The sequence below is a fragment of the Moschus berezovskii genome, chromosome 1 (assembly GCF_049115385.1).
Source record: "Moschus berezovskii isolate FMDL1 chromosome 1, NW_MosBer_1.0, whole genome shotgun sequence".
NCBI classification, from domain to species: domain Eukaryota; kingdom Metazoa; phylum Chordata; class Mammalia; order Artiodactyla; family Moschidae; genus Moschus; species Moschus berezovskii.
In genome coordinates, this window is record NC_142460.1 from 6,360,141 (window position 1) to 6,373,137 (window position 12,997).

At 48.0% G+C, this 12,997-nt stretch overlaps 1 protein-coding gene across 1 annotated transcript; it reads left to right on the forward strand.

The window, feature by feature from the left end:
- Positions 1-203: 203 nt before the first annotated feature.
- On the forward strand, positions 204-7,578 carry LOC148778652 (carbonyl reductase [NADPH] 1-like). The gene is made up of 3 exons (XM_088831376.1): positions 204-680; positions 1,215-1,322; positions 6,945-7,578. The coding sequence occupies exons 1-3, from the start codon at positions 395-397 to the stop codon at positions 7,403-7,405; spliced, it is 855 nt and encodes a 284-aa protein (XP_088687502.1). The 5' UTR covers positions 204-394; the 3' UTR covers positions 7,406-7,578.
- Positions 7,579-12,997: the final 5,419 nt, after the last annotated feature.

Below are 12,997 nucleotides of genomic sequence, written 5' to 3' on the forward strand. Positions count from 1 at the left end.
CTGCAGCACTGCAGGCAGATTCTATACTGTCCCAGACACCAGGGACGCCCTGTCCTCCAATATAAAATCAAAAGTTTAAAGAAAAAGAGGGCTGTGTCCTCTTTTTTGGCTCAAGATACAGTACCAGGAAGGAGGTGGAGCAAGCAGTGGTGTTTATTAACCTTATGGAACATTTGATCCCACCTTCAGGGACTGGGGGATAAGGCAGGGCCTCCTTCTCAACTAGTCACTGCACTGGGTCCGAGGACACAGGTCTTTGCCTCTGGGACTGACGGGTCTTCACATCCCTCGCTGCCCCACCCCGTTGGTCTCCAGGGTCTCCACGTCCCACGCCACGCCACCCCATCCGTCTCCAGTCTTGTCAGCATTACTCCAAAGGGCCCTGCAACCGGCCATGTCCTCCACCCGCGTGGCGCTGGTCACTGGGGCCAACAAGGGCCTCGGCTTTGCCATCGTGCGCGACCTGTGCCAGCAGTTCCAGGGGGACGTGGTGCTCACGGCGCGGGACGAGGCGCGGGGTCAGGCGGCTGTGCAGCAGCTGCAGGCCGAGGGCCTGAAGCCCCGTTTCCACCAGCTGGATATCACTGACCTGCAGAGCATCCGCGCCCTGCGTGACTTCCTGAGCAAGGAGTACGGGGGCCTGGACGTGCTGGTCAACAACGCCGGCATCGGCTTCAAGAGTAAGTGGGTGGGAGCTGGGGGTGGTTACAGCCTCTGTGAGGGGAGCCATATGGGTGGGGTGGGGCTATCGCCTGAACCTCCTCTGTGGGATCTAGAACCCCCTCCCTAGGGATGGAGCACAGGCCAGAGGTCACAGGGAGAACAGGTCCTCCGCGATCACAAGCTGTTCCAGCAAGAAGGCCTTCCAATAGCTTTGACCAGGCTAAAGGACAAAGCCCAGATTTCCGCAGTATTGGTTTCACTGAACTTTGGATGAGTTGGGTGAATTTTTAACTTCTGAAACCAATTTAAAATTGCACAGTGGTACACAAGTGGTCATATGGGCTTCTTTCACTCAGCCTCCCCGGATGATGCCATCTTACTTAACTATATAGCATTATCAAACCACAAAATACCCATCGGTGCAATACCGTTCACTAACTCCAAACACTACTAGCCGGAAACATATTTCAGAGAAAAAAGTACTGTATCAAGTGAGCATTTTTCCCATATGGCTTGTGTTTATTAGTGCTATTCTTGTTCTACCCTAAAAGCTGGTGATCCCACACCGATTGCAATTCAGGCAGAAATAACCATGAAAACAAACTTCCTTGGTACCCGAGATGTGTGCACGGAGCTCCTGCCTCTGATAAAAAGCCGAGGTGAGTATGATGAGCCCAAACTGCAGGGTTTCTGGCCAGATCTGAGCCCACCTGCATCCGGTCTCATCTCCGGACTCCCTACGTCTCCTTCTCAGCTGCACTGACTCCCACCTGTGTGTTCCCTGGGCAGGATGCCCTGTGGCCTCTGGTCCCTCTACGCACTGCCCGAGTCCTTGGTGCTCTCTGTCCATCTGCACTTTGCACATTTGGCTCTTTCTTCTTTTTCCCATCTTAGTTCAAAGGTCTCCTCCAAGAGGTCCTTCACGAGCTCCATGCCCATCCCAGGGGGTGCCCTCTCAGGAGTCTGCCCCAGACCTTCTCTCCCCCGGGCCTCTCTCCAAGTGACCTGATTTGGGTTTGTGGCGCTCATACTACCACATTTATTAGACCCCTGAAGCTTTTTCTGCTTCCGGTCACCAGGGTGTTTCTTCCCAGGGTACTGACATGGTGTATTACCAGTACTGGTTTCCAGATGCTAAACCAAGTATACATACTTCGGTCTTTAAGGTTCTGGAAGTCCCCAGACCATCCTCAAGTTCAATAATTCACTGTAAGGACCAGGAACTCGGCAAAAGCCATTGTATTCAAAAGGACATGGTTTCAGAAAAGTGGACAGTTCCTCAGTTCGGCAGTGGTAAAGGTCTCATGGCATGGAGCTGTGACTTGACGTCTCCCTGCAGATCCTGGGGCAGCACATATTTCTCCCCCAAACAGCCTGTGTCAGACACAAGGGCTATTACCAACTAGCGGGCTCGCCCCAGCCTTGATGTCCAGGGTTCGTGGTGACGGGTGGTCACACAGGCATGGCCCACTGCCCTTATGGCTGGTCCTGCTCTCCAGCCCCTCCAGAGGTCCAGCTGATACTAGGTAGGCCGAGGCCCCCACCATACTCACGTGTGAACATGGATTAGGTAACCTGCCTCTCGAACAAGTAATTGAGGACAGTCTTCTCAGGCAGGACATTCAGGCTTCACTATTACCTCCCAGATGTCCTGGAGTAGGGCTGAAGCTTCCTCTGGCCAACCTTAGCCCTTTACTTATAGAGAACACCCTCTGGACTCTCACTAAGGCTCCCTTACATCAAAAGGATCATTGAGCATCTAAAATCAGCATAGAATTTATTTCACAGATACAGAAAGAGTACAGAAATACATCTCCCATCAGGAGCAGCCAGAGTGGGGCTGGAGTAGTTTAGAGGAACAGATATTCCAGCTTCTAAAGCCACTACTTCCATTTTCATGTGTTTCTACTGATACTAATTTGTTTTTACTTTTTATCGGAAGATAGTTGCTTTGCAATATTGTGCTGTTTTCTGCCATACATCCACATGAATCAGCCACAGGTATACATATGCCCTCTCCCTCCTGAACCCTCTGCCCCCTCCCACCCCATCCACCCCTCTAGGTTGTCACAGAGCACTGGGTTGATCTCCCTGAGGCACACAGCAAATTCCCCCTGGCTACCTGTTTTACATATGGCAGTATGTGTGTTTCCGTGATACTCTCTCAATTCTGCCCACCCTCTGCTTCCCCCACTGGCTTCACAAGTGTGTTCTCTACGTCTGTGTCTCCACTGCTACCCTGAAAATAGGTTCATCAGCACCATCTTTCCACTTTCCATACACCTGCATAATAGGCAGTATTGATCTTTCTCTTTCTGACTTGCTTCACTCTGTATAGTAGGCTGTAGGTTCATCCACCTTATTGATACCACCTTGATTCCCACCTTGATCAACTGCTACTGTCCCTTCAGTTCACTTCAGTGGCTCAGTCGTGTCTGACTCTTTGTGACCCCATGGACCGCAGCATGCCAGGCCTCCCTATCCATCACCATCTCCCAGAGTTTCCCCAAACCCATGTCCGTTGAGTCGGTGATGCCATCCAACCATCTCATCCTCTGTCGTCCCCTTCTCCTCCTGCCTTCAATCTTTCCCAGCATCAGGGTCTTTTCAAATGAATCAGCTCTTCCCATCAGGTGGCCAAAGTATTGGAGTCTCAGCTTCAACATCAGTCCTTCCAATGAACACTCAGGACTGATCTCCATTAGGATGGACTGGATGGATCTCCTTGCAGTCCAAGGGACTCTCAAGAGTCTTCTCCAATACCACAGTTCTAAAGCATCAATTCTTCAGCGCTCAGCTTTTTATTTAGCGTAAAACTCTTTGTGCAGTCTATTTAGTATTGTTAAGAGAGAAAAAGAAGCCAAAAAAAAAATTGAGTTTGAGACAAAAAACTGTTTGACTGGGAAACCACCGAACAGGACGTAGTGAGGATGGCCTCACTGACAGGCACTCAGGAAGAGACTATTGTGGAGAAAAGGCTAAAGCAAAGTAAGGAAATTGTGGACTGTCTTCAGCTTCTGGCCCAGGGGGCTCTTTGTGACTATTGGTCCTTAGGTTCCCATTTGGTCACCTTGAGGCATTTTCAGGCTTCAGTTTTGGTTTGCTTACAGAGGCCGCCAAGGAATTAGAGCCAGCTCAGCCTACTGACCTCCGTGTTTAACTCATTTGCATCATGGAAACTGGCTCATGGTTAGCTATGCCGAGTTCTTCATCAACTAGTTATTTTCCATTAGCATCACACCCTGCAGAGACTTTACCTCCATCTCCCATCACACTTGATCATCAGTATCAGTATCTTCCTATGGCTCTTTTACATGTGAGAGTTGGATATTACCAGCAAGGCCAGTGATAACCCATATCACAGGACAGTAGGTAGAACATGTGACCTGAAAACGAAGACTCAAGAGATGCTGGCACCTGGCTAGAGAACCACTCAGTGATTAACGATTGGTTCAATCCATCAGCACATCTTATGAAAATATCCCACAGAGATCCCAGGGCTTCTGCTTGACTTTCAGTTCAGTCCAGTTGCTCACTTGTGTCCAACTCTTTGTGACCCCATGGACTCCAGTGTGCCAGGCCTCCCTGTCCATCACCAACTCCCGGAGTTCACTCAAACTCATGTGCATTGAGTTGGTGAAGCCATCAAATCATCTCATCCCTGTTATCCCCTTCTCATCCCACATTCAGTCTTGCCCAGCATCAGGGTCTTTTCAGATGAGTCCGTTTTTCACATCAAAATATTGGAGTTTCAGCTTCAGCATCAGTCTTTCCATCGAATATTCAGGACTGATTTCCTTTGAATGGACTGGCTGCATCTCGGTGCAGTCCAAGGGACTCTCAAGAGTCTTCTCCAACACCACAGTTTGAAAGCATCAATTCTTCGGCACTCAGCTTTCTTTATAGTCCAACTATTACAGCCATGCTTGACTTTGGCAGGTCCCAAAGCAGGAGTGACCTTGACTGTAGGTGGCTTCACTCTATCAGGCATCTGGGATAAGTGAGCTAAGAGAGGATATCGCCTCCTGATCTCAGCATAATATTGATTTCTCTTATTGCATAACCCTTTTAAACACCCTCATTTCCATTCCCCCTACTCCCCATTTTTCATCGACTTTTACCCGTACTTTCTCATCTTTCAAAGGGATGTTCAGTTCAGTCACTGCTCATGCTGACTGCCCTCAGCAATACTAGCCTAACAAGTGCCTCCCGTTAGTCCACTCCCATCACACAGGTAGGGTTACACAGGCCCAGACTGGTGGACTCTCTCAGCCACTGACTAGACAATACAACTGCAGTTGCTGTTCCTCCAAATTGGCCAGATAGGTGAAGACTCAGTCCATTTCATCGGGCCCTTTGGAATTCTGACAAAAAAACTAAATTGATAGTTACTTTCTTGCTTGCCAATTATCCCCTGACTTCTATATCATAATTGCAGCCTGGTCCCAGAACTACAGTATGGCCAGAAAGACGAAGGTTGGAATGAAGTAGGGCAAGGATTGCAGAGTCACCCTGGCATCTTCCACATCCCTTCTTCCCCAGAGGAGAGAGGAGTCTATCCGGGGTCTTCTTCCAAGGCTCCCATCATGCTGATTGTGGGCATAATAAGCTCATGAATGTCTGTTAGCCAACGTTTGAGACAACCAGAGTTTCATTTGCTGTTCCCAATTCTGTATCAAACCTCTACTCTGAGCATGAAAGTGTGTTCCCTGGCCTGAGGACTGTACCTCATCAGTCCAAATCATGCAGTATCTTCTGCTTCAGTACCATAATACAGCTTGGGCCCAAGGATCTACTGCCGGGTACACAGAGCTGTGCCCTGAGACAGCATCTCACCTCGTCAGGACATTTTCTAACTTCCCCCGGCTACTACCTGCAACTCACCAGCTCTGTGCCGATCCTTTGGCTCAAAGAATATGACTCAAACCATGCAAAGACTTTTTCTCTCATGCTGTCAGATACAGCAGGCGTAGGAGAGGCATGGATGAACGACGATCCCATCTCTGCATTCCTGCAGCATCCCATTTGCACTCATCTCATGGGGCCAGACCCCAGTTCGATTCCTGGGCTGGGAAGATCTGCTAGAGAAGGGATAGGCTACCCACTCCAGTATTCTTGCGCTTCCCTTGTGACTTAGCTGGTTAAGAATCCACCTGAAATGTAAGAGACCTGGGTTCGATCCCTAGGTTGGGAAGATCCCCTGGAAAAGGGGAAGGCCCCCTGGAGAAGGGGAAGGCTCTCCACTCCAGTATTCCGGCCTGGAGAATCCCAGGGACTGTATAGTCCATGAGGTTGCAAAGAGTCGGGCACGACTGAGCAACTTTCACTTTCATGGGGCCAGGTAGCACTTCAAATAAGCACACCTGAAGACGCTCAGTGCTTCCATTTGCCTCCCAAGTTTGGAAGTGGTTCTTGTGATGAGCCTGAAGTAGTTGTACTTTAATTCCTCCTGACTTCCCATTTGACTCCCAGAGTGTCATGCTCATGTGACTGTCCCTTAAACAGTCCATTTTCCGCTGCCCACCTCTGTCATCATACAGCCAGGACGTGAGTCACCACTCCCGAGCTGATATAAACCTGAACCCAAAGAAACAAGCATCAGTTCAGCTCTCTGAACTGAGTTGAGTTCACCGTCCTTCAACCTGATGCTCTCTGGTCAACTTGGATATGCCATCCACAAACCCATCAGCCCTTTATGGTCGACACAGGCTTGTCATAGAGCCCTGCCCAAGTGACCTAAGGTCCTCAGCTGGTTCCAGAGGAGACCTTTGAGAAAAAGATGCTGTCTGCTCCTGAAGGCGGTAAGGACTCCTCCAGCCTTCGGAGCTCTTTCCTCAATATACCGTTTTCATTTTCCTATGGGAACCTGGTCTCTGCCCTCCCCATTATACCATGTCTTTCTCTTTAGTTACCCTAGGATCAGGGTTAGGGCAGGTTACAAGACTGTCTAATACCCTTCACTCATAGTGAAGTGAAGTGGAAGTCGCTCAACTGTGTCTGCTCTTGCAACCCCATGGACTATACAGTCCATGGACTTCTCCAGACCAGAATACTGGAGTGGGTGGCCGTTCCCTTCTCCAGGGGATCTTCCCAACCTAGGGATCGAACTCAGGTCTCCCGCATTGCAGGTGGATACTTCACTCACAGGTACAGGTTTAGCTCATCTCGCAGGAAACTGGTAACTGGCTCTCCAGGGGGAATTGAGTCCAACACCTCAGCAAATTGGGTATTCATTTCTCTCATACATACCTTCCCAGGTAATGGTTTGTGTTGCATTTTAGGCAGAGTGGTGAACGTGTCTAGCGGAATGGGGTTCAAAGCTCTTGAAAGCTGCAGCCCTGAACTGCAGCAGAAACTGAGGAGTGAGACCATCACGGAGGAGGAGCTGGTGGGGCTCATGAACAAGTTTGTGGAAGACACGAAGAACGGGGTGCACAGGAAGGAGGGCTGGCCGGATCATACATATGGAGTGACGAAAATCGGTGTCACGGCCCTGTCCAGAATCCACGCCAGGAAACTGAGTGAGCAGAGAGGAGGGGACAAGATCCTCCTGAATGCCTGCTGCCCAGGGTGGGTGAGAACCGACATGACAGGACCCAAAGCCCACAAAAGCCCCAAAGAAGGAGCAGAGACCCCCGTGTACTTGGCCCTTCTGCCCTCGGATGCCGAGGGGCCTCATGGACAGTATGTCCATGAGAAAAAAGTTGCAAAATGGCAGTTCATGCCGCAGTTCTACGCATAGGCCGTACTATGTTACCTGTCCTGATTAGACTAAAAAAACACAGCGTTCAAAATATCTCCCCATGAATAAAATCAAACAAGCCTACCTCTGTGTAAATTTCAAAGCCACTTTGAAGTGGCTACTATTCTGTGAGATCTTTTGTGATTTCTTATGTGACCCCAGGGAATAAAAGAAGAATGGATGACAAATAAGGAATAAGCATCAGTAGATGAATACGTGGTTCTTTATAAATGTCCATTTATTCCACTGATTATATGGCAAACGAGTTCAGAAGTCTAATAGACCAAAATATAGGTCAAGGAAAGGGAGAGTAGTACTTGGGGTAAGAATTGTCATCAACAGGGCCAGATGGGAAATACTTTTAGTTTTCAGGTTCAAGTGGCCTCTGTGAGAACTGTTTACCTCCTCTCTTTCACCATGAAAGTAGCCAGAGACAATACAGAAGCCGACGAGCATGGCCACATTGGGTCTGCCAGCTTAAGCTGACCGGCCTCCTGCATAACATGGACCACACCATGAGGGGAAAACATCTGCTCTGGGGCCTGTAAATGCCAAACTCATTGGGAAAAGAAACAGTGTAAATGTGAAATGTGAGGGGGCGCTGGTATGAAAGATAACATCCTACAAGAATCTGAGACAATGGAGAAAATTGCGAATGGATGGGTGTGAGTGGGTATGAGAGGTCACTGTCAAATCTCTTCAGGGTGAATGTGTCATGTTTGTGGGATGAGGTGTCAGGAGGTCTGCAGCACTAGCATGGTTCTGCACACTGTACACAGAAGTGGAACTCATCACCAGAGTAACATAACAGTCGCACCTAGTTGGGAGGACACCTGGGTGAGCGCTTTACTGCGCTTTCAACTTTCTGTTTAAAATCTTTGAACCAAAACAGCCTGCCTCTGCCCTTTCCTGTGTGACCTTGAGAAAAATCCCACCTCTGCTGTATCCCCTCAATTGGCAAAGGAGGAGAACTCTCACAGGATTGCTATAAATTGTCCAGATATCGGTGATGGTGCTGAAAATACACTGGAGGTGCCAAGGGTCCTATGTCATGAGTCCCTGTAAGAGGGGCGCAGCGGCACCCAGGGCATTGACGAGAAGCTTCCTGCTGCCCAGAACTACGTCTGGCTCCCCAAGGCGCCAAGGGCTGTCCACCACATCCCCTCTTCACAGAAGCTCCATGTGGTACAGATGCCCCTACTGTCATGGTTACCTGTCCCTTTCCACCTCTGACTGTCAGCCCTGGGGAAGTAAAAAGTGACAGCCCCTGAAGGCAAAGCAGGGCCCTTCCTGAAGAGTCAGGTTGACTTCACAACTGTAGGCTTTCAACTAGTCTGTTATTTTCCTCCTCTCCCCGCACCCCACACCATCTGACAGCAGAGGATCATCAATATCTAGGTCAACAGTCAGCATCACACCTGCTAGTTTGGAAACGGATAGTGGAATCGCAATGGTCACGCACCCTTAGTTCCAGGAAAATGAAGCCCACGTGATAAACCAGTTGTTAACTGTGACCTAAGACAAATCAAAACGTATGCACTTGCAACAAACCTAGGGATATGCAACTTTGAAATGCAACGTTCCTGTCAATGGCCCTGCTCACAGTAAGAGGTTCAGAAACAACCCTTCAGCATGGGACACACTGAATTCCAGAGTCAGCTAGCCTGCCCACACAGAAAGTCTGATCACAGGACCTATTGTCAAAAGCTGAGTTTCTACCAAGAGAGCAGGCAGAGCTGTGTCCTTAGAAGTAGTTGTATTGTTGTTCAGTCACTCAGCCATGTCCAACTCTGCGACCCCATGGACTGTAGCACGCCAGGCTTCCCTGTCCTTCACCATCTCCTGGAGCTTGCTCAGACTCATGTCCTTTGAGTCAGTGATGCCATCCAACCTTCTCATCCTCTGTCGCCCACTTCTCCTCTTGCCTTCAGTCTTTCCCAGCATCAGAGTCTTGTCCAATGAGTCAGCTCTTTGCATCAGGTGACCAAAGTATTGGAGCTACAGCTTCAGCATCAGTCCTTCCAATGAATATTCAGGGTTGATTTCCTCTAGGATGGACTGGTTTGATCTCCTGCTGTCCAAGGGACTCTCAAGAGTCTTCTCCAACACCACAGTTCGAAGCAGTTACCCTAAGTAATTTCATTGCATCTTAGGAAGAAGCAACCATGCCGATTCTGCGGGTTTGATGGACCCAGCACTAGATAATAACTGTACTCCTTCCTCTTTTTGGAGACCTACACGTGCACGCATGCAGCACCCCTAATGATTTTTATTCCTCTGCCAGAAATCCCTAGTCTCCTAATGACCATTCACCAGCAGTTTTGTTTGGAGGAAGCCCCCCACTCCACCCCTCAAACCACAGTGTATCTCAGAGGTGGGATCAAAAGAGGGATATGTCTCGGTTTGGCTCAGCATGCTGCACCAGGAAGGGGTGCAGTCAGGAGTGGTCATTAGGAATCTTCTGGAACATCTGGCCCCTCCTAGGAGGGAGGGAAAGGAGCAAGGCCTCCTTCTCAAGTAGTCACAGCACTGGACTCAGGAACACAGTCCTTGGCTTTTCTGACTGTGATGGGCCTCCACGTCCCACTCTGCCACACTATGGGTGGCCCCCAGGCTGGTAAGCTCTACCAGATGGAAAGGGCCCTGTGCACCCTGCCATGTCCATGTCCATTACCCCCATGGCGCTGGTCACTGGAGTAAACAAGGGCATCGGCCTTGCCGTCGCGCATGACCTGTGCTGGCAGTTCCTGACATGCTACCTGACACGCTGTCTCCCGGGCTGCAGTCCTCGTTTTGCCCCAAATAAAATGCAACTCGCAACTCTCACATTTGCATCTTTTTAGTTGACAGGTTCAAGCACATCTTTATTGATCAAAATAGGAACCATTACAATCAATTCGTTTTTGCCAATGAGAAATAAGTTTATTCCTGTAGCATAATTCCGTGCTTCAGGATTCAGTGAACCCTTGGAAAGCGTTTTCTGCCTCTTCTGGTTGTGGAAGCATTTCCTCTGTGATATTTCAGCCATGTGCATGAAGTACATTAAAGTGAAAAGAAATTGGTGAAATTAATGTTCACGTATTTAACCCACCACAACCAGAACATCATCCCTGTTATATGTAACGAGAATGGAAATTAGTAAGATAATTTATAATTTGTTGCGGTGAGTCTTAACATTTTTTTTGTTTTTTGGTTGTGCTGTGTGTTCCTTGCTGCACAGGCTTCCTCTCGTTGCAGCGCTCGGGCTTCTCACAGCGGTGGCTTCTCTTGTTGCCTGCAGAGCACAGGCTCCTGAGCACAGGCTCAGTAGTTGTAGTGCATGGACTTAGTTGCCCCTCAGCATGTGGGATCTTCCCAGAACAGGGAACAAACCCATGACCCCTTCATTGGCAGGCAGATTCTCAACCACTGGCCCACAAAGGAAGTCCAGTCTTGAAATTTTAAGGGTTACAGCACATCACAGTTTAGACTGTTTACACGTCAAGTGCTTGGTGACTACCAAACTAGGCAGCAATTTTTTTTTTTTTCAAAATAATAATGCAGTTTTTCCTCAAGCATGTGAAGATGTTACTCAGGATTCAATTTATAAGACTGACTAGTGATTGCTAGTATACAATTTCTAATTTTTTTTCAAAAGTTGAATTTTTGCCTTAAATGCACATTTAAAACATAGCTCGGTTGGCAAAGAACCCGCCTGCAATTCAGGAGACCCCAGTTCGATTCCTGGGTTGGGAAGATCTGCTGGAGAAGGGATAAGCTACTCACGCCAGTATTCTCGGGCTTCCCTGGTGGCTCAGCTGGTAAAGAATCCGCCTGCAATGTGGGAGACCTGGGTTTGATCCCTGGGTTGGGAAGATCCCCTGGAGAACGGAAAGGCTACCCACTCCAGTATTCTGGCCTGGAGAATTCCATTGACTATATAGTCCATGGGGTGGCAAAGAGTCGGACACGACTGAGTGACTTTCCCTTTCACACACACACACATACACACATTGTAAACCAAAATCTCAGAAACAAAGACCTGAAACAAGGAAAGATTTATTATTTGAGGTTTGCATCCAGGAGACAAAAATTCAAGAAGTACTTCAATTATATGCCATTGGATTACAAAATGGAAGGAAGTTTATAAAGGCAAAAAAAAAAAGTAAGGTCACAGTTACATAAGTTGTTTGCCAAGAATTTGATTGGAGCTCGGAGAAGGCAATGGCACCCCTCTGCAGTACTCTTGCCTGTAAAATCCCACAGATGGATGAGCCTGGTGGGCTGCCGTCTATGGAGTCACACAGAGTCGGACACGACTGAAGCGACTTAGCAGCAGCAGCAGCATAATTGGAGCTGGCAAAAAACTAAGGGTTTTCTTTTTTCATTCAACAAAGATTGGTTGAGTTCTGAAATGGATACAAAGGTCCAAGTGGGAACCTGAGAAATCAAGGTAAAGGTAGCGGGTGTTCCCTTGGATTTGATACAGTTCGGAAAGATTCAGTTCTTAGTGATACAGGGACATGTCAGAGCCCAGATCCTCAATGGTTGCCCAACCCCATTATGTTTGTGTGAACTATGATTATTCCACTAGGACTCAAATCTGTCATCCACACACAGATATAAAATGTATTTTCAGGACTTCCCTGGTGGTCCAGGGGTTAAGACTTCAAGCTGCCAATGAAGGGAACATGAGTTCCATCCCCAGGTGATGAAGTTCCACATGGCACACACCCAAATAATGTGTTTTCATATGTTCTGTGCCATATTCTTTAAGTTCACGCAGGCAAATATTAAAAATACGTATAAACCAGAGTTGACCTAATTTTTACCTGATGACTGATGTCATATTATGTTGGGACTGTCAGTCTGGGGAGTCAGACGACTTTCCAACTCACACTAGCCAGCCAAGATGGTCCCTTGACCCCTGCCGCCTATTCAAACCCTTTGTAGTCTCCTCCCACATTAGACCAGAATTGGCCTGTGTGACCAATAGCCACAGCAGAGAAGTGGTATGTAATTTATGAAACTAGGTCATAAAAGACCCTTTTTGCCTTCTGTCTTTCTCACTGTCCCCTGGATCACCCACTCGAGAGGAAGCCAGCAGCTGCAACTTGAGGATCCCCTAAGAGCCTACAGAAAGGTCCACTTGGCTAAGAACTGAAGCCTCCAACCAAGAGCCACATGAGCTGATAACCTTGGGATGGATCCTCCAGTTGCCGTCAAGCCTTTAGAAGATGCACCCCAACTGACATCCTGACTGCAACCTCAGGAGCCTTGAGCCAGAGCTGCCCAGCTAAGCCATTACCAAATTCCTCATCTGTGGAAAATGAGAAAACAAATGTTTCTTGATTTAATCACTAAATTTGACTAATTTGTAATGGAACAAAAAGTTACCAATACACAGCTTTAAATTTAAAATTAAGATTGTCAATGAAGAATCTATATCTGTAAAATTTTGTTTAGATATAAATTACTTAAGTTATTGAAGACTGTTATAGCTTCACAAATTTGGTATTACAGAATATATATTTTCAGTTCAGTTCAGTTCAGTTCAGTTGCTCAGTCGTGTCTGACTCTTTGCGACCCTATGAATCACAGCACGCCAGGCCT